The 23,077-nt window shown below is 33.9% G+C and overlaps 1 protein-coding gene across 2 annotated transcripts; it reads left to right on the forward strand.

Moving 5' to 3' along the window:
- The first annotated feature begins 2,431 nt into the window (after positions 1-2,431).
- mettl22 (methyltransferase 22, Kin17 lysine) lies at positions 2,432-21,422 on the forward strand. Of its 2 annotated transcripts, none has more exons than XM_073841120.1 (11): positions 2,432-2,476; positions 3,190-3,332; positions 8,568-8,828; positions 8,914-8,954; positions 9,033-9,177; positions 12,408-12,479; positions 17,189-17,242; positions 17,520-17,600; positions 17,786-17,888; positions 20,193-20,361; positions 20,584-21,422. In XM_073841120.1, exons 2-11 carry the CDS (start codon positions 3,227-3,229, stop codon positions 20,614-20,616), a joined length of 1,065 nt encoding a protein of 354 aa, XP_073697221.1. In that variant the 5' UTR covers positions 2,432-2,476; positions 3,190-3,226; the 3' UTR covers positions 20,617-21,422. The 2 variants fall into 2 exon arrangements, with proteins under 2 accessions (XP_073697221.1, XP_073697212.1); XM_073841111.1 differs by having other exon boundaries at positions 2,443-2,626.
- The last annotated feature ends 1,655 nt before the right edge of the window (positions 21,423-23,077 follow it).

The raw sequence follows: 23,077 nt of genomic DNA on the forward strand, positions 1-23,077 counted from the left end.
AAAATACTTACCTGCATTTGGACCCAGACCTCGCCCTTTATTCTCACGTGACAACTATAATTTCCTTATTCATTTGATACAACTATTATAGCTATACAATTAATATATATAAAATTGTATTGTTTTGTACGAATATTATCATTTTCGTGATTCCTGAATTTATATATGAAAACTTTGTTTTGAAGTGCATTTGTTATGTTTGTATAAGAAAATTTGCGCGTCTACATTTGAAATAATGAACTTGAGCGGGCAAAAGACGCGACATGTGAATGGCCCCTTTGACATTTAAATTTCACATAATCACTACAAACCACTTATAATAATAATAAGACGAAACTTGATGTATAGTGAAAAAGCAGTAGCCAAATAATTGTCTAAACCTTTCAAAATGTATGTATTTTTTCATGTGAAATAGCCTATGTATCCTAAAGTTCACTCTATTCTTCCTGTTCACCAGCCAATCACTTTCATGTCTTTAAAGAAATAGATGAATTCGCGATAAATGAATGTCTGTATTACGTATTATTAAATATTTGACTCAACTGATTCATTAAAATCACTGAATCGTTAACAATGAAAGAGTGGACTTAAAATAAATTATTAATTCAACTGGTAAATCACCACTTCAAACCACGACTTACGACTTTGTAGCGTTCCAGGCAAGTCACGCCAAATTGCTTGGGCACATTTATGAATTACTATTATTTTTATATTATTATTAATTTGATTGCAACGTTATATTGTCCTAAGCTCTATTTTTCCACCGTGTGCCACTTGCATAAACAACTCGTAACTGGGAGTCCATCGATCTACGAGTTCACGAGTGAGAAGTCACGGGTTTGACTGCCGTTTCAGTGCACTTTCACTGGTAGAAGGTCGGAAAAACACGAGTTACGGGTTGTCTGGAACTTTATTACTTGTGACTTGCAAAACAATGACTTGGTCCCACCACTGGTCAATTAAACCTCAGCTGGTGTTCGATTTGTGGCGCCAACGCTGTCAAAGCAACCAATAACACAAGGTGGTTCGTCTGAACTTCTATAAGTTTCTAGAGTTACTATCTCTTGGTCGGAAAAGCCGGGTTGTGTTTCTCCATGTTGTAAACTCTAGGGGCCAGTCTTCTAAAACTATTTAAAAAATATTTAAAGGCCTGGTATTTCAATGGCGAATGTTTTCAGCTGCCACATTCATCAACATATGATCATTTGTCTGATGGGACTGACTGCATACAAATGTTTAATGAATCACACATGAACCTTGTCTCCTGCAGGCCCATATGTAAACAAACTTTTATGTTGGATGTGATTAATTCACAGCCCATTTTTTTATTTCATTTTTTTTTATTTTAGGGATGCACAATATATCAGTGGCCATATCGGTATCAGCCGATAAATGCTATTTTTAAAATGATCGTTATTGGTCCGGTAACAAAATTAGGTTGATATCATTAAGCCGATAAATTATGTATTATTTCCGCTGGTTGAACCACTTCATGTGCTTCCTGCTGGCCACTAGAGGTTTGAATGTCAAGAACAGTGAGTGAGGACAAATAGCTTTCATAAGAAACGCTTCTTTGATGCCTTAAATACAGGATGATTCCGGAACGGTTGGTAATCCTAAACATTCATCATGTGGAATGGATTTGACTGACGGCGCTCTGAAATGTGCACAGACATATTCGCTGAAATAGAAAAGGTAAAAGTGGGTGGGTCCTGTCCCACTCACATACAATGGTTCGACAACCAGTTCATAACAATTATTATATCAATGTAATAATTATTATTTTTATTGTTATTATTATTATTATTATTATTATGAATAAACTTGCAAAAACATTTGATAATAATATAAATCGTTGTGTTTATAAGTGGCAAATATGTTTGTGTATAGAAATTATACCTTAAATATTTTTTTATTACAGAGGTTTTTGAAGCAATTATTTATCATTAATAATATTAATCATTTTATTATTACTATAAATAATTATAAACTCACAAACTCATTTGATAATAATATGAATAGATTTGTTTATAAATGTGGCAAATAATAAAATAATATTAATAAAAAACGAAACTGACATGTCATTATTGCACTCTCGCCAAGTATTGTATCATTAATAATAATAATGATGATGATACTACTACTACTACTACTAATAATAATAATGGTATTATTACAGGTATAACAATAATTATTGGCATATCAATATAATCAGTAATTAATAAATACCATAAAAATAAACACTGTCAAAACATTTGATAATAATACAAATATTTCTTTTTTTTTTTTTTTCGTTTAATACTAATAACAAATGCAACTGACATGAATTGTATTAAAACAGTGATTGCATTCATAAGTGTCAAGCTCGTTCTACTTTGGAACTGTTTTCAGAGCGTCTTACACACACGGTCTACTTTCAATGTTACACTCATGCAAGTCAAACGCCTCGTAAGCTACGATATAACCTTTATTTAAGGTAACTCATCATATCGTTGCGCTCATATTTTAGTATGATTTAATACACTTGGCTACACAAGAAATATATGCTTTGCCCCAGAGCTGATTAGAAGACTACGAGGTGTGAAGATACTGTAAACTAACGTGTGTCAGAATATATCAGAATACAGTGAGTTGCCTTACGTTACCTAACCTTGACATTACTGCACTTTCTGAACCGAGGTTGTGACTCCTAGTGAGCTGACTAACGTTACCTCGTTTAAGGACATAAACCATGCAGTCTGCTTACTAGGAGTCGCAGCATTGCGCAAACTTAAAGCAATCAGTAATAGTAACGTTAATCAGTTAAAGGTTTGCTTTAACTAATTGTACGATACACAATTACTTCTTTCCTTACATGTACTCTCCGTTTAGCTGCCAGAACGTTTATAAGGAACGATTAGAAAATAAGTGGCTTTTGAGTGCAACAGGACACTAGTCAAAGTCTAAGCGTATGGTCACGCCCACTTTAATATATTTCTACTTTGGACAAGCTTGCAGTCGAGCCGAAGTGCTCTAAAGTCTCAAGTAGTCTTAAACTTTCATCAGACGACTTCTGCCTTAAAATACCTTGTAGTTTCCCATCTGTGTTGAATGCCAAATGTATCATAATCTCTCTAAGTGCATGTAGACATCGTATTGCATTTCAGAAGGAAGATTGAGGCATAGGAATAAAATTGCTCTATTCTCCAGAGCTGCGTCCTTGATAGAGTGCCATGCAGGCTTGGCCATGGACCAGGTCACATTTAAAAGTGACACCGTTCTATCTGATGTGCATCTGCTGTTACCAAACGCTTGCCATCTCATGAAAAGACTTAACGGCGTAGGACAACCAGGTAAGGAGAGCTGGCAGACACCTGTGTGTCTTTGTGTGCATTAACACTGATTGTGTCCGTAATTAATACTAAATACTTACTTTAAATTTTATACATGCCACGAACCAAATACGATCACCTGGGGAACGTCTACCCTGAGACTTAAAGGGATAGTTCATCCAAAAATTAAAATTCTTTCATTAATTACTCACCCTCAGGCCGCTCCAAACCCGTAAGACCTTCATTGATCTTTGAAACACAAATTAAGATATTTCTGATGAAATCCGAGAGCTCTCTGACCCTGCAAAAACAGCAACGCAACTGATATGTTCAAGGCCCAGGTTAGTAGGTTTGGAATGAAAGACCCAGTTTATTATTCACAAAGACCAAATCAGCATATTAGAAAATCATGCCTTTTTTTTCTAGTTATCTGTAGCATTAGAGTATTTAAATGCAGTATACTTGGATGTAGTGTTGTTCAACTACAGAGTCACAAACCCAAAAGTGTGTGTATAATATAATTTGTGTGTATAATATACAGTGCCCTCCACTAATATTGGCACCCCTGGTTAATATGATCAAAGGTGGATGTGAAAATAAATCTGCGTAATTTATCCTTTTGATCTTTCATTCAAAAAATTCACAAAATTCTAACCTGTCATTGAAGTAAATCAATAGAACCTAGGGGTGAAATCTCATTATGAAATAAACGTTTTTCTCTAGTTCACATTGGCCACTATTATTGGCACCCAATTATTGCAACATCCTTTTCCCAAGATAACAGTTCTGAGTTTTCTCCAACACTGTCTTATGAGTTTGGAGAACAGCTGACCAGAGATCAGAGACCATTCCTTCATACAGAATCTCTCTAGATTCTCCAGAATCTCTCTCTTCCCAGCTTCATGTTGGTGCTTCTTCTCTTCAGCTTCTATACAGGGTTCAGGTCGGAGGACTGGGATAGCCATGGTAGAAGCTTCATTCTGTGCTCAGTGACACAATTTTTGTATTGATTTTGATGTTTGTTTTTGATCGTCGTCCTGCTGGAAGATGCAACCATGGCCCATTTCTAACAGAGGCAGTCAGGTTTTGATTTTTTATCTGCTGGTATTTGATAGAATCCATGAAGCCATGTATCTAAACAAGATGTCCAGGACCTCCGGTAGAAAAATAGGTCCACAACATTAAAGACCCAGCAGTATTTTTAACCGTGGGCATGGGGTACTTTTTTTTTTATCTCTGTCTGCACCAAAACCATCTGGAGGGTTAGCTGCCAAAAAGCAAATTTTTAGTTTCATCTTACCATAGAAGCCAGTCCTGTTTGAAGTTCCAATCATGTCTGACAAGTGAATATTCTGGAGTTTGTTTTTTGATGAGCCAGGAGGATTTTTTCTTGAAACCCTCTGGAACAACATGTGCTGATGAAGGGGCTGTTTGATCATTTTATTTTAGGTTTTTTGACCCCAAGACTCAACAGTTCTCTGCATTTCTCCAACTGTGATCCTTGGAGAGTCTTTAGCCACTCAAACTCTCCTCCTTACCGTGCATTAGGATGATATAGACACACATCCTCTTCTAGGCAGATTTGTAGCATCTTTAGTTGATTGGAACTTCTTAATTATAGCCCTGATGGTGAGAATGGGGATCTTCAATGCTTTAGCTCTTTTCTTACAGCCACTTTTTATTTTGTGAAGCTCAACAAACTTGTTCTGCACATCAGAACTACATTATTTGTTTTTACTTCTTGTGATGGATGATTAAGGGAATTTGGCTCCTCATATTTATAATTTTGTGTAACAGAAAATCATGACTGGACAATTTTATAATACTAGCCACCCTGGTGTGCTAAAACAATTGTAATATTAATGCGAATATACTTTAGAGATATTTTACTTAGACAAATTTTTAGGGGTGCCAATAATAGTGGCCAACGTGAACTAGAGAAAAACATTTATTTCATAATGAGATATCCGCCCCATTTTCCAATCGTTTTACTTCAATGAAAGATCTAAAGGATAAACAATGCAGATTTATTTTCACAGTCACCTTTGCTCATATTTACTAAGGGTGCCAATATTAGTGGAGGGCACTGTGCATATATATATATATAATTAAAAAAAATAGATAACTCCATGTTTAACTATTTTCAAAAATCATGTTTTTTTTTTATTGTGCATTGTTGTGGGATATTTTGATCAAATAAAAATATTTAAAAAAATACAGCTAACACAAAAACACATTAAAATCATGATAACATAAAAAACATGATTTTTGAAAATAAAAAGCACTGTTTTTGCAAATAAACTTTTCATTATGCTTGACACTTATTTTTGGCATGTTTCCAGATTACTTAATGTCATGCCAGTGCTTCGTATTGTATGTTTGAACGCTTGTCATTAGCAGCTGTAACCTTTTGTGTTAACAGCCTCGGTCCCTGGCTATTTGGTTTCCATGTGTGCCTTAAGTACTTATAAAATGACTGTCAACCATTCTCTGTATACACAGGTTTGACCTTTAGAAGGCTATTAGCCTGTAAATTTAAATGACCAGCAGGTGATAATTTCAATTTTTTTATAGTCAACTAAAAAATAAAAAGTACAAAATTGAACAATAAACACAGCAGTTTCTAGCAATGTTATGGCTTGGAGTTTTTTTTTTTTTTTTTTTTCTGCTGTGTTCCAGGTCGATAATGCCCAGGCTCACAACATTTATCACCACAAGGTCCTGGTCTAAATACATGGAAAGCAATGCTGGGTGGCCTATTCTCGCCCTTAAACCCCTGATGTGACCATGAGTGCAGTTGCATAGGCTGTGATTCATTATCCTCACCAGAGCAGCTAGGCTCAAATGAAGCTGAAATTATACCGTACACGACCTATCACTATTCTTAGAAAAACAAAAAGAGCCTGATTTTGAACGGCTTGGATGAGGTGACCTTTACAACGCTAGACTGGAGCTGACACTGTAAAACTGAGCCTTACGGTTCTGCTCTTGAATAATAAGATGCATGCTGTGCAGACTCCTTCAGGCGGAAATCACAATTTGAAACTTTTCATGCAAAGGTATTCGCCTGTTCTTTATCGATCTGACTTTTAAGCATAGTCCATAGTAATTAAATGATCCAGGCTAACTTTTAAGCTTCACTTTCTCAGGCTGGAAATCATTGATCCAAGCCCTGTAAGACTCTATTTCTAGTATTTTTACACCTCTTTTATCCATTCAGGCTTTTGTTGCCATTTCCCATTCAAATCTAAGTTGTCCCTATTGTTTGTTCCATTCGAGTACTGTTTAAATGAAGTATTCTTTGATTCGATTTGATTTCAAACCCCCAAATGAGTTGCAAGTCAGTTCTGGCTGTGATCAGCAGGGCAAAACCAGCAGATAATGAAATACAATAATAATATACACAACTTTTCAAAACTCTGGGATCAGTGAGATCTTTTTAAAATAATTAATACTTTTATTAAAGGTAACCATGGGTATTGACACTTGTATGGTTTAATAAAATGTAAATAGTGTCTCTTATTGACATATGTAGTAGGAAACCCATGAAAACACTACAAAAAAGGCTTATCTTACTTAGTATTTTGTCTTGTTTTTAGTCAAAATATCTTAAAATTCTTACATTAAGATGCATTTACTAGATAAGCTAAATGGCATAGTCTTGATTCCGGGGGAAAAAAACTAAATTTAGTGCAGTTTGCTTAAAATAAGTAAAATTATCTGCCAGTGGGGTAAGTAAAATACTCTTGTTTTAAAAATATTTTACTTACCCCACTGGCAGATAATTCTACTTGTTTCCAGGGGGGAAAAACTAAATTGTGCATTTTGCTTAAAACAAGGCAAAATATCTTATGTCATTTTACTTGTATAGTAAATTCATCTTAATTTAAGAATTTTCACATATTTTGACTAGAAACAAGACAAAAAAAACTAAGATAAGCCATTTTTTTAACTTATGTTATTAAAAAAAACACCATTTAATACATATTTTGGACTATAGGGTGCCATTATTTCGATGACCTGAAATGGTTGCACTCTTTGAGCTACCGGCGCTACCTGTTGCTATTTTTACTGCAACACAACGTGGCAAAGAAAATACTGATATGATGCCACCTCATGCAGCTTTTGTTTGTAATTTTCAGTCGAAGGGCAACAAGAGAAGTGATGCAAGTCTTTACTGCTTTCTTAGCGATAAGAAGAGGAGGAAAAAAAGGGAAGGCACCTGTGGACGAATAAAACTTCCTAAAGATCCACATCTTTGTTCTCTCCACTTTGGCCCTGATACTTTTGAGGCTTCTAGTACACCACAGCTACTGAAAGAGCTTACTAACGGCAGAGACAAGAAATGCTACAGTAGATGTAAGCAGTAGTAAGAGACATCATTTACTTTATATTAAGCCATACAAGTCTTAAGAATTTCTCAAAGATTCCTTAAAGTGTCAGTTTCCACAAAAAATATTTTCAACATGAATACTAAGAAATGTTTCTTGAGCAGCAAATCAGCATATTAGAATGATTTCTGAAGGATCATGTGGCACTAAAGACTGGAGTAATGACTGCTTTGCAATCACAGGAATAAATTACATTTAAATGTATATTAAAATATATAACATTTTTTTAAACTGTACTGATATTTCACAACATTACTATTTTTTACTTTATTTTTTAACAAGTAATAAATGTATTTAAAAAGCATTTAAAAACTGACTTAAAACATTTGAATGGTAGTGTTTATACCAAATAAAACCTTGTTAAATATTTCTTTCTAAAGGCTAAAATGATGTCAGTTGCAAGAAATCTTAGCTAATATTATAAATGGACCTCAGGGGAAAAACATGTTTAAAAAACATGACAAGTTGTGTCAGCTGTGAAAAATTTACATTAGTTTCTTAGGTAAAGCATACAGAAAAAATATGTTTAATCAATACCTTTTGTCTTTTTTATCACAACAACCGAAAAATCAATCTAAATGATGTAAAGGCTCTTTTCTTAGAAACTTAATCGATGTTCCTGTCAAAGGCAGACCCATGCTTGGTCATTACCAATACAGAGAGGACAGAAATCACATATCTGCTCAGTGCTAAAGAGCCGCTCTCATTCTGTCTGTCACAGCCAGAGTTCATTACTTCATCATAGCTGACTCAGAATGGTTGTGTCCGCTGCAGCTGAGACTGTGTGACCATTCTAAGTCAGTTATATAAGTGAGTTCACACCTTTGTATATTATCTGAAAATGGATTTGCATCTGTATGTCCAGTCTTCACTTCAAAATTCAGGATTCTGCGGGATTGCGATGGAAAGGACTCAAGCGGTGAGTCGCCGGTCCGTGAGAGCACTGATACATCAGATGTTCCTCGGGATGAAGATGGGGATCTGGATGTGGTGAGGAGGCCCAGATACACCAGCTGTAACAGGGATGCAGTATGTCCTATTATCCTTAGTCAATCTTCAGCAATGCTGACCAATGAGGAAGAAGATTCTGAGGAGGAGGATGGAGCCCCTGACATCATTAAGATTGGTGAGGGTTGCATTAGAGATGTATGTGAACTAATGGATTTGTTTTGTTCTGTCACATTGTATGATTTTAAATGTGTTTTCAACAGAGCATACTATGGCCACACCTCTGGAGGATGTCGGGAAACAGGTGAGGGCAGTGACGTAGGGTGATTATGCTGTTCATCTACTCTGCTACGTTGTTCAAAGTTGTTGTTTGTCATTGCAGATCTGGCGTGGTGCTTTCCTATTGGCCGATTTCATCCTGGCACAAGCAAGCATGTTCAAAGGCGCCACTGTCCTTGAGCTTGGAGCTGGAACAGGGTTGACCAGTATTGTCATGGCAATGGTGGCCAAAACGGTGTACTGCACAGGTAGTGATGTGATTGAATAGTTACTATTATTAGATTGAGCCATTTGAAGTAAAATGTGTGTGTTGAAACATTTTAAAACGAGCAAAACTAGAGAAAAATACATCAGAGATTGCTCATGGTGATGACCCCCTTGCTCCTTTATATTAATATAAAACCTGAAGCACTGAAGTATTCTGAAGCACTGTATTAAAAACTTAAATGAGATATTTGAAAAAGAACTCTGATCAAATTTAGAGAACCCTTACAAATACCTCCAAGTTATGGTGTTAATCTGGTACCTGGTGCTATTTACTTAATTATATGACAAACTCTATTTAGTTTATGGCATTCCTCCAGTTTTCACTGAGATTGCAAGAGGGCAGGCTGCTCTAAGGTGATTGAAACCCTGCGACAGGTTGTCTAGATGAAGGCCGAAGGGATGACCCTTTCAGCCATTGCACAAGAAGTTGGTCATTCAAAATCAGTGATTTCTCAAATATTGCAGGTTTACAATGACATTAATTCGTTCAGGTCCCCCAAAAAGGGTGGTTGTCCACGTAAGACAAATGCACGAGAGGACAGGATAATGCAGAAACTTTTAATTAGGGGTCAACCGATATGTGTTTTTCAGGGCCGATACCGATTATTACAGATCAAGTAAACAGATAACCGATAATTTGATTCGATATGTCTGGTGTAAAAATGTAAAAAAAAGTAGTCAATATTAAGAATAACAAGGGCTCTGACAAAAACTTTTTTTTTAAATGACTTTTGATGGCAAATCGGTTTTGAAAATGACTGATACCGATAACCGATAAAAATGCTTTTCCCTCAACGCTCCCTCTACAGGTTGGAAGCGGAATTGTCAACACTAAAGAGTTGTTTTACCTTAAAATAATGTTTCCGAACTCGTGTCAGTGGTTCATCAACTCATAACAGGGTGAAACGGCACTTTCGTATTCGCTTTGCGACCCTCTATCGGCCATAACAGCACTATGTAAGTTTGGGTCGTCGGGTCGCGGTTTTGTAGTTCAAATGAGACTACAAATGCGACTTGCTTTACGGCAGGCTTCACAAAAGGTTTTCATACTTTTATAAAGTCATACAACATACTCTACCTTGTCACTGGACATAGTTATTTCCAAAGCCGGTCCTGGATAGCCTCCAAACAAATAACGTGCATGTGACGCGACGGTAGGCTAAATTATTTACGACAGCGGTAATGGACAATTCCGATTCCAACCTGTAGAGGGAGCGTTGAGGGAAAAGTTACTTAGTGTTGCTTTAATATTGGTGCTGATAATCGGCCAGGTTGATAGTCAGTTGACTAGGGTCAGTGGAAAAAATGAATTGACATATGAATTGCATCGATTCACGAATTTCAAAAATTTATTTTCTAGTTAATGTTATAATAATAACATGATGTTGTCAGAACAAAACAGCAAAACAAATACAGGAAAAACAAATACATCCTGCCCTATAACAGCAAAACAAATACAGGAAAAACAAATACATCCTGCCCTATTTTTAGCGAGGGCAAGTGTTTGAAAAAATATTACATTAATTATTGATGTTTTGATATTATGGGAAGTATGGATGTTGCCAAATAGTGAACCCGTATTCAGAAAGGCACGGAAAACAAACAGCGTGTTCTACAGAGCCTTTTCCCTGATATTTTATCAAATATATTCGCTTGCATGCCCATGAACATTGTCAAAGGATGTTTCAGTAGCCTTTTGAAAGTGGTGTAGATGCAGTGATGACTGATTTTTTCTTTCTTTTTCTTGATGATTGCTGCCATTTCAACCATTTGCTTTTTTTCTATAAGCTTCTGTAATGGAGCCAGGTTTCTTTGGAAAGAGTGTCTTTTATATTAGAGCTGTGTCTTTCAGTGTAACTGGATTGATGTTTTTGGACCAGTGGAAGCAGATAGATCCGTCATTTTAGAGAGCGAGAGAAAGAGCTTGGAAAGGCAATAAAAAACAGCATTATCTAGAAAAAAAAAATACACAGGCTTGTAGATATTACACCCAGATGTTATTCACAAGAGACTTTTGTTGTGTGCTGTATTATTGAGTTAATTCATGAGCTGATTTTTTTGTATGTGTCGTTGTATGTTAGCAGGGTATGGACAAAAGCTGTTTCTGAAGTGTTTGAGAGAGAGAAACATTGATTTATAACTTCAGTGTTAAGTAGATTGGAAAGAATAGTGGTTTGATTGCTTTGTGCGGATGGTGCCAAAGTATTCATTAGCACACTCCCTCCTGTGAGATTTGTGCTGGACTTTTTCTAAGACCTCTTATTATTTCATTCTGCCCCTGTACAGAGAATTACAACAGATTATTGTGGCTTGGTAAAGAACTACAAGGAGCTTTAGGGGCACCACTAGATTATGATTGAAAACTAATTTGATAAATATTCATACGTTTCAGAAAGAAATGTTCATGCAAATCGGGCGTAAACTGAATTAAAAGGCTTCTAGTCTACAAACACATTGGCCACTAGAGAATAAAAAAATTCCAGACGATACCTATTAGCTGATAACTACCTGTGTTTTGAATTATTATTTACATTAAAACAAAAAATAAGCATTAAACTGTAATGATTAATGTACTTAGAAAATTAAACTTTTAAATGAACTTTAAGTGACCCATTTAAATAGCAGTCTAATCTAAAAAAATAAGCATGCACAATGATCTAATACTGACTAATAAAAAAGAAAAAAATCTCTAATATTGACTCATAACTGATATAGTAACCTGTATATTGTGCATCCCTATTGGGATGAATATATAGTAACATTATTGATGTACATAACTTGCTTACTCTTAAAATACTCTTATGTCACTTCCACAAAAAATTCCCAAAAGCAAGTCATAGTAAACTAGGGTATTATTGAAGTTTTAAACTCTTTCCTTTTTTGAAAATGGGTCAGGTTGCATTACCAAACTTTATCAAACCTGAGTTAGTCTCTGTTTAATTTTATACCAATAATACTTGAACACATTAACATATCAGCGTTATATAACTCTTACATAATAAGACACTAATTTGTTTTCAATCTCATTCAGTATAATAGTGTCACCTCTTTCTTTTCAGTAGCCTGGTGTGTGAATTAGTCACAGTACATTACGAAACATTATAGCTTTGTGATTGGCTTTAGAAGATAAAGAGGTTGTTTTGGATGGGTGAAGGGTTTTTGTTCATCATTAGCTCACTAAATGAAAACATCTTTGTGTTGTGTTTTGCAGATGTTGGTGACGACCTTCTGAGCATGTGTCAGCGAAATGTGTGTTTGAACAAGCAGCACTTTGAACCCCAAGGTAAACATTAACACCATATCAGGATGTTCAGCAGCATTCACTCATTAACGACAGCTTTTAGGCCCCTTTTCATGTTGATAATGTGTCATAAGGAAAGAGTATTTCCTCTAGCAGAGTGCCTCTGTGTGCTCTCCTCTGTTTTATGCCACCATAATTGTGTAAAAAGCCAGTTCTTTTGTGAAATACAGTTTGAATTTAATATAGCATGAGTGTGAAAGAAGCTTGTGAAAATAATGGTTCCTATGACAACGTTTCTCCTCAGTTCATAACTGATTTATGTACTTGATCAAGGCTACAACCAAAGTGTTTGTCTTGGTATTCTCCGTAATATCTTGTAAAAAGTTAACTAGATTTTCACATTTTCTGAAGAAATTGGAGGTAGCGCTTAAAGGAATAGTTCACCCAAAAATGAAAATTCGATCAATAATTATTCAATCTCATGTCATTCCAAACTCGTAAGACCTTTGTTCATCTTTGGAACACAAATTAAGATTTTTTTTAATGAAATCTGAGAGCTTTCTGACCCTGCATAGACAGCAAGGTAACTACAGTGTTCAAGGCCCAGAAAGGTAGTGAGAACATTATTAAAATTGTCCATGTGACATCAGTGGTTCAACCATAATGTAATGAAGCTACAAAAATACTTTTTGTGCGCAAAGAAAACAAAAATAACTTTATTTAATTAGAAATTGTTGAATAAAGTCGTTTTTTTTTCTGATGTCTGATGCCTTCTGATGTCTGATGATATTTTAACGATGTCCTTACTACCTTTCTGGGTCTTGAATGCGTCTGTTGTTGTGTTGTCTGTGCAGGGTCAGAAAGCTGAACTTTACACAGTTATTGAACTGAATTTAACCAATACTGTACTGACTTGAACTAAGTAAGTCCTGTGAAGAAGTCTTGTTAGAGAATTTGGTTTTGATGAAATTTGCACCAATGATTGTGTTATTTTCCTGTTAATTACTATTAAGTAGTTGACCTAAAAATGAAAATTACCCCATGATTTACTCACCCTCAAGCCATCCTAGATGTATAGACGGTTTCATCGGGCGCACACGCCTGGACCTAAGTTAACTTCCGGTCTGTGTTTGTTTATCTGTCTGGTTCGTGTCGCGGGCTACAAACGCAGCTAATAATGAGTAATGAAGTTGGTCTCAGGTTATTGTGCTGTGGTATGTGTTTCCCAAACATTTATTTATTTGTGGCGACCTGCCACGATATAAAAACCGACTGATTTTCCAATAGACTTCGTTGAATAAACGTAATGCAAGTTTAAAAATCAAACCGAGGCGTGGGTGTTTTTATATCACTGTATTTCTGAAGAAAGACTGTCTTTAGAAAATGCCATTTTCATTTCATCCTGCATAAGGCAGCATTTTTAAATTAAGAGCTGCTTTGTCTATAGCCATTACCGGGGAAACCTCGTTTCTCGTGCTTAAAGCACCTCCTGCTGGCAGAGGATGATTTTGCATTTTTAATAAATCAGTCTAATTTACGCAGCCAACATATTTCGCTTGTTATTAAAAAAATAATCTACTCTAGAAGGACTTAGCTGTTGTTATTGATTCTATTTGGATGTCTACCGGAAGTTAAGTTTGGGCCACAAAAGCGCGCATGCGCAGTAACGTTTGTTTATGTTGTTGCCGTTGAAACCGTCTATATGACTTTCTTCTTTCAGATGAATATGAACGGAATTATATTCTTTATAATGGCAGTGAATAGGTGTTGAGATTGTGAAGTCTAATAAAGTGCATTCCTCCATCATAAAAAAGTGCTCAACACAGCTCCAAGGGGTTAATGTAGCTCCAAACGTATTCGTCTGAAAGAGAAAAGTCATATACACCTCGGATGTCTTGAGGGTGATTAAATCATGGGGTAATTTTCATTTTTGGATGAACTATCCCTCTAAGCTGTATTGAAGCAATCTGTATTGTATAAAGTGCTATAAAAATCAAGGTGACTTGACCTAAATGAACTTTAATTGCAGCCCTCAAATTTGAAATCATAAATTGTGCTGAAAAGCCATGAATTTCAGTTATGGTGCAGTGAAATACAATACATTAATATTAATGAAATAAAATTAGTGTAATAAAATATGTACTTTTTTAAATATTTTAAAACAGTGTCACAGCTAACTGTGAATGTTACATTTTTATATTTTAATTTGAGATTTCTTTTGTGTGTTTAAAGGATCACTCTACTTCCAGAATAAAAATTTCCTGATAATTTGCTCACCCCCATGTCATCCAAGATATTTATGCCATTCATTCTTCAGTTGCAATTAAATTAAGTTTTTTGAGGAAAACATTCCAGGATTTTTCTCCATATAGTGGACTTCAGTGGTGCTCAACGGATTGAAGATTAAAAATGCAGTTTCAATGCAGCTTCAAAGGTCTCCCAGCCAAGGAATAAGGGTCTTATCTAGTGAAACAATTTGTCATTTTCTGACATAAAATAATATTTATACACTTTTTAACCACAAATGCAAATCTTGTTTAGCTCTGTGATGTGCATGCATACTCCAGAGATTGTCTTACTGTTGGGAGATGAGAGGGTCTGTATTACTTACTATTGAAGAGAGCATAACGGCACACTTGGATTACATGTCCCTTAATAACCAATCACATTTCAGCCGTGACATCATTCAATTTCAGTCACAGTTAAGTAGCCAGGCCACATTGGTTCTTCTGAGTAGCATCAAAAACATCTTGTATTCAAATTCGGAATGGACTGTATATAGACAAGAAAGCGTGCAATGCTTCATCACTTAAAAGCTGTCACTTATTTCAGTTTATCTGAAAATCTCAGAAAGTTTCACAGTGAATCTCTTATTTACATTGCATCTACACTTGGTTATTATGTGAGGATCTGCGAGTTTCCAGAACTCAGGACTGAACAAAAAGTTGGCGAGTGGATTCTGACTAACTGCAACATTGACTAACTGATTGGCCATTGTGCTTTAGAAATCAAGAGATATGTCTGTGATTGGCTACAGTGTTTAACACTGCAAAAACAGAGCGCAAAATACATGTTGGATAAGGTGGCTGATGCTTACTTTTGTTTTGTCATTTATGTTTGTTTAGTTATTAAAGTTAAGTTTGCTTCCTTCCTCCTCGAATCTTGAACTTACATACATGTAGGCTATACAACCTCAGATCATCCTGGTGACCTATTTTTCTACGTCTGAAAACCACTGGTTTAGTGTAAAACATGTTAAAAATGAGCAGATAGACTGTCAAATGATAACTGATAACCTGTTTCCTCTAAAAAGCTATTTATTTATCATAGTGAAGCCTCTCCTTCATTGACATCCATAAAAAAATGGCCTCTGGTCTCCTTTCCCACATACTATCAGCATTAGCTGTTACGCTTTTTGACTTAATGGTTGCAGGCTTGCCTTCTAGTGGCTTTGGCGTAAAACTCCCATCTCATTTTCTCCTCCAACTTCAAAAGCGCCCTATTTATAAAGGCTGTTTGATCTTCTTTGCATGTTCACTTTGTAAACACTGGGTCGGTACTTCTGCAGTGATGTAGGGTGATTGTGAAGTTGGAGGAGAAAATGAGATGGGAGTTTTATAACATAGCCTAACTGTCTTGAACCGGAGTGCACAGAGTATGCATGCGCATCGCAGAGCTAGAAATGATGAGCATTTGAGGTTAAAAAGTATATTGTTATTTTTATTGTTCCGCTAGATGAGACCCTTATTCCTTGTCTGGGATCATATAAAACCCTTTGAAGCGGCATTGAAACTACATTTTTACCCTTCAATCCGTTGAGCATCACTGAAGTTCACTATATGGAGAAAAATCCTGGAATGTTTTACTCAAAAAAAAACTTAAAGGAGTAGTTCACTTTCAAAACAAAAATGTACAGATAATGTACTCACCTCCTTGTCATCCAAGATGTTCATGTCTTTCTTACTTCAGTCGTAAGGAAATTATGTTTTTTGAGGAAAACATTTCAGGATTTCTCTCCATATAATGGACTTCTATGGTGCCCCCAAGTTTGAACTTCTAAAATGTAGCTTCAAAGGGCTCTAAATGATCACAGCCGAGGAAAGAAGGGTCTTATCTAGCAAATTGATGGGTTATTTTCTAAAAAAAAAAAAAAAAAAATTACAATTTATATACTTTTTAACCTCAAATGCTCGTCTTATCTAGCTGGGCAAGACAAGCGTTTGAGATTAAAAAGTATATAAGCTGTAAATGTTTTTTTAGAAAATAACCGATTGTTTCGCTAGATAAGACCCTTCTTCCTCGGCTGGGATCGTTTAGAGCCATTTGAAGCTACATTTTAGAAGTTCAAACTCAGGGGCACCATTGAAGTCCATTATATGGAGAGAAATCCTGAAATGTTTTCCTCAAAAACACCATTTCTTTACGACTGAAGAAAGAAAGACATGAACATCTTGGATGACAAGGGGGTGAATACATTATCTGTAAATTCTTGTTCTGAAAGTGAACTACTCCTTTAATTTCTTTGCGACTGAACGAATGGATATCTTGGATGACATGGGGGGGGGGGGTGAGCACATTTTTATTTTGGAAGTGGAGTAATCCTGTAAACCTGCTGTGCACATGTGACACATTCACTGCTAAGTTCACAATTTAAATAGATTTCATGATGAACAGCCTCTATAAGCACATTTATTCAATGATGTTCTCTGACTGAAAACAAAATCATGTCTAAATGTCTATACATCCAACAGAGAGCGAAATAAGGGTGCGGCAGCTGGACTGGATGGCAGATGATTTCTGCACAGGTAAGAATTCGAGGAGAATCAGGTGTGAGATGCTAATTGGTGTGGTTTAGACCCAGACCTGAGATGGTAAAATGGCCAGTTATATCTATTAGAGCTGCGCTGTCTCCTCGCCTCCTGTTGAATCCATTTGTAAGTGGGAAGTAGAGTCTATCTGAGGGCAGTTGACACAGTATAATACACAGGGCTTCCTCACACTCATCATACTAGTGGTGCTGACAGGTGAAATAGGACTGTGTGGTTGTAATCTTATTTTTCCTCATATTTCAACTCTCCCCAGATGCTGATTTGGAGTTCTGCTGGACTGACGCAGAAGTAGCGGACTTGCATGATAATACCACTTTTGTGATCGCGGCGGATGGTAAATTTGCAGAGAGTGCTTTTCATAATTATACAATGAATTCATTGCCTTAAAAACTGCCGCAGACTGGAGAGACTATTAGCATAATGAATGAATTGATGAAGGCACTCTCAGTGAGCATGATGAAAGCCTGAATTATAATAATTTGTTATTTGTTAAGGATGTTTTTGTACTTCCCCCTTCAGTGTGTTACGATGATGATCTTACAGATGCTCTGTTCAGAACATTATACAGACTTGCGAGCAACATGCGGCACTCCAGCACAACCTACGTCTCCATAGAAAAGAGGTTAGAACAACCTGCCTCACCAAGACATTCAGATCCCTGTTTCATATACTTGTAGCTTATTTTTTCACATTCATCAAGTTTGGAATTAGGAAGAACATCATATGCAATCAAGTAGTGCTATATATTTATTTATAGTTACATATTTTACTTGAAAGGAAAAAAACATATAAATAAAATAATTAGTGCATATATAATTAAATAAAATAATTAGTATGCATTAGAAAAACAACCAGTATAATGAAATAGTAGGTACTATGTATTTTGTTATTATTTTTCAAATTACATTTTAATTAGTACACAATAAAATAAATAAGTTTGTATATATTGGGAGAAAACAACCACTATAATGAAATATTAGGTACTATATATTTAGTTTGATTTGTTTAAAATTACATTTTAATTAGTACATCATAAAATAAATGTAATATTTTTGTATATATACTTGAAAAAAATTAACAAATTAAATACACAAAATAATTAGTACACATATAATTAAAATAATTAGTGTGCATTAGAAAAACAACTACTATAATGAAATATTAGGTACTATATATTTAGTTAGATTTTTTTTATTACATTTTAATTAGTACATAATAAATTAAGTTTGTGTATATTAGGAAAAATATCTACTGTAATAATCAAATATCAGCTATTATATATTTTGATTGAAATTAAATTTTAATAAAATAATTAATACATATGTAATAAAATAACTGGTGTACATTTAGAAAAATCAACCACAATATTGAAATATGAGTTACTATATATTTTTTCTTTAAAATTACATTTTATATTGATATTACATTTATGTATTAGGAAAAAAACTACTGTAATATATTTAGATATCAGCTATTATATATTTTGCTTGAAAAAGGTATTAAAAGAAATTACATTTAAATAAAATAATTAGTATACGAAAAAAGACATTAGGAAAAACAGCCACTGTAATAATAAATGAGCTACTATATATTTGGTTTGATTTAAACAAATTTATTTAAATAAAATACAAACAAAATTAGTACATCGAATAATTAGCGCAAAGGTTGTATAAATTAGGAAAAACATCTACTGTAATAAAATCAAATATCAGCTATTATATATTTTCCTTGAAAAAAATATTAAAACAAATTAAATGTAAATAAAATAATTAGTACGTATGTAATAAAATAAAATATGTATAGATATGTAAACAGCCACTGAGATGAAACAAATTAGTACATATATAATAAAATAAATTAATTTGTGTACTTTAGAAGAAAAAAATACAATAATGAAATATTACCTACTATATGTTTTTTGTTAGATTTGTTTTAAAATTAAATTTTAATTAGTGCATAATAAAACTAATTAAATAAGTTTGTATATATTAGGAATAACATCTACTGTAATATAATCGGTAACACTTTACAATAAGGTTCATTAGTTAGCATTAGTTAACCACATTCGTTTACATGAACTAATAATGAACTGCACTTATACGGCATTTATTAATCTTTGTTAATGATAATTTCAACATTTACTAATACATTATTAACATTAGTTAATGCAGTGTGAACTAACATGAACAAACAATGAACAACTGTATTTCCGTTAACTAATGTTAATAAAGGTTAGTAAATGCAGTAACAAATGTATTGCTCATGGTTAGTTCACATTAGTTAATACATTAACTAATGTTTAACTAATGAATCTTATTGTAAAGTGTTACCATATAATCAAATATCAGCTATTATATATTTTTCTTAAAACAATATTAAAGAAATTAAACGTAAATTAAATAATTGGTACATATGTAACAAATTAATAAGTGTACTTTAGAAGAAAAAACACTATAATGAAATATTACCTACTATATTTTTTGTTCCATCTATTTAAAATTACATCTTAATTAGCGCATAATAAATTAAATAGGTTTGTATATATTAGGAATAACATCTACTGTAATTATGTATTTTGTTTGATTTAAAAAAAAACACAATTACACAAACACAACAGTACATAAATAAATAAAATAATTAGTATACAATAGGAAAAACATTGGTGTAATAGATTTAAATATTGGTTTTTTTGTATTTAATAATATAAATTGCATTCAGTATATTCAAATAAAATAATTAGTAAATAATACTAAAATAAATAAAACAGTTAGTATAGCTTAGGATACAGTTACTATACCTTATTATGCACAGGTGTTCTCAATTCGTCCATAGTTTAAGAATAGTGCTTTTGAGGCGAACAGACCCATGCCATCCAAGAAAAACCTTGACCTTTTGTTCCAGTGTGATGGTTTCTGTATTTCCGCAGATTAAACTTCACACTGAGACACATGGACATATCCTGTGAAGCATATGATCACTTCCGCCACTGCCTAGACCAGTTACAGCAGATGACAGATGGAAAGATGAATTTCACGGTAGAGCCAGTGAAGATCTCCTTTCCTCAGTTCTTTCAGTATGAAAGGGTGGAACAGCTGGTGAGGAGCACTTGTCTGTATTTATTTACTATAAATTTTTCAATTGTTTCTTTGAATATGTATTAAATACAATAGCAATCAATTATTATTTCGTTTGCTTGTTGTGATTCCCTCAAGCATGCTCTCGTTATTGCCTTTAGGGGGAGCTGTTCATGCTTGCAGTAAATGCTGTGTTCTGATTAACCGCGTCAAAAAATTCATTATGTATTCTCTCCTCTGCAGGAACTTTGGAAGGTGACGGCAGAAAGACTTTAATATATAGCACCAAGGGGTTTTAAGTTTTCTTTTAACACCAGGATTTATAATGTTTGCCGAATTAATCTGTTTTTGTAATTGCTATTTTACATAAACATGGAATTTAAAGTCTTTAGTTTGATAATGTGCTTAAAGGTTATTTATTAAAAACTTTAACAAAAAGAAAGCTTTTTAGATGTGAATATTGGTGCTTATTTATCTTTTAATGTGACTTGCTTGAATTTTTAGTGTTAGAGTTTGTGAGAAGTTTTTAAAAGGATCATTGGGAGAGTGTTTGGGTAAATACTATTTGTTTTATGAAATTAAAAAAACAAACAAACAAACACAGAATGCATTGTCATTGGGGTAATATGTTATTACCTATTTGCCAAAAAAATGTGTTTCAGCTATTTTTAAGACACTGAAGAGCATCCATTAAAATAAATGTCTTCTTTCTATGACCTAAGCTGTATGATCTGTGTGATTTGCATTCAATTAATTATGCTTGACATGTTGGTGGATATATTTTTTCTAAACTATTAAAGTTGTTTAATGAAAATAAACAGCAACACAGAGGTGAAGTGCCTGAGTGTTATTGATGTGTTTCCTTTTCTGAACACTAGAGTGTGCAAGAGTTGATACGGGAACATGCTCAACTCATAAAGCAGGTGAATACAAAATCTGTGTCAGGTCTGACTAGTTTTTCTTGTTTTGACTAATTGTTCATGGAGCTATTAAATTTGGTTTGTGGTGTTTCAGTTGGAAACAGAGATAGCCTGAGTGCAATATAATTGTAATTAAATTAAAATGGAAAATATATGTAAAACGTATTTAAACTTGTTGCTCTTTAATGTTGCCTTTAAGACTTTTAAAATGTTTTTACAGAAGTTTCTTCTGCTCATCAAGCCTGCATTTGTTTGCTCCAAAGTACAGCAAAAATTAAAATAAAATATTTTTATTATTTAAAATAACTGTTCTCTATTTTAATATATATTTTGCAATGTGATTTATTCCTGTGATTTCAAAACTGAATTTTCAGCATCGTTACTCCAATCACATGATCCTTCAGAAATCATTTTAATATGCTGATTTGCTGCTCACAAAAAAGTAAGCCCCTAGCTGGTTTCCCATGTAGTCCCAGACTAAAATGTAAGTCTGAGCTGTTTCAGCTGAAACAAACTTGCACGGACTGAGCTTAAAATATATCAGTGCCTTTGTTTTGTCTCAAGATACATACCAGTAACGTGTTTTTCTAAGGCACATTTTTAAAAATGACTTGAATACCTGTCTGTAAAACCAAGCCTTATTATTATTGTGCTGAAAACACCTAAGTAGATTTTTTTCAGGTTTCTTTGATGAATAGAAAGTTTAGAAGAACAGCATTTATCTGAAATAGAAATATTTTTGTAACGTTATAAATGTCTTTGTCGTCACTTTTGATCAATTTAAAGCATCCTTGCTAAATAAAAGTATTGATTTCTATAAAGCTGATCTTTGGATCTTTCTATTTATCAAAGAATCATGGAAAGAATGTACTCAACTGTTTAAAATATTGATCATAATAATAATGTTTCTTGAAGAGCAAATCAGCCTATTAGAATGATTTCTGAAGGACCATGTGACACTAAAGACTGGAGTAATGATGTTACATGTTAGCTTTGATCACAGAAATAAAATATATTCAAATAGAAAAGTTATTTTAAATAGTAAAAATTTTTACTGTTTTTTATTTTTATTTTTTATTATTACTGTTCAAAAACTTTTGACTGGTAGTGTACATATGACAGTATCTTTGTGATATTGTTTGTAAACTCTGACTGTAGCATTTACAATACGGCAAATAAGAAGTGCTGACAAAACACTTGTAATGTTTCTTTCCTGGAATTTTTTTTTTTTTTTTTTTTTAACAAATCCTTTAAGTGAATGAATCATTCACTCTCATCCACTAATACTTTGCCCACTGACAGTTTTACTACCTCTGAGACTGACTGAAAAAAACGAACCAATAGCATTCGAGTGTGGGCTGTTATGAAGCATTTCATTGGTTGTACATAGGCCCACTAAACGAACACGCCCAACTCACGTAAAAGAGTCTGATCGAAGCACACGTTAAACCCTTTCAAAAAAACAAACAGGAATTGTTTTTGTTGGACAAACCCACAACTCAAGAAAGCATTATAGCTACATTAAAAAGAAAATAAATCAATAAAAACGAAATAATTACTCGATTATAATGAACTGAAATATATAATATGCAAACATAAATTTACGAGGGGTTAATCAACATATAAAGAGTTCATTTGCCATTTTTTTTCATTGTGCATTCCAGTTAATCTCACTAAAACTGCAGTTGGGTTATTTTGAAAAATACAGCTAACTAAAACACAACAGAAACATAATAACTTAATAAAAAAACATGTAAATGTAAAAGTAAAATGTAAAAAACGGAGTTATCTGTTTTTGCAAATAAACTCTTCACATA

The sequence above is a fragment of the Garra rufa genome, chromosome 1, assembly GCF_049309525.1.
Source record: "Garra rufa chromosome 1, GarRuf1.0, whole genome shotgun sequence".
Taxonomy (NCBI): domain Eukaryota; kingdom Metazoa; phylum Chordata; class Actinopteri; order Cypriniformes; family Cyprinidae; genus Garra; species Garra rufa.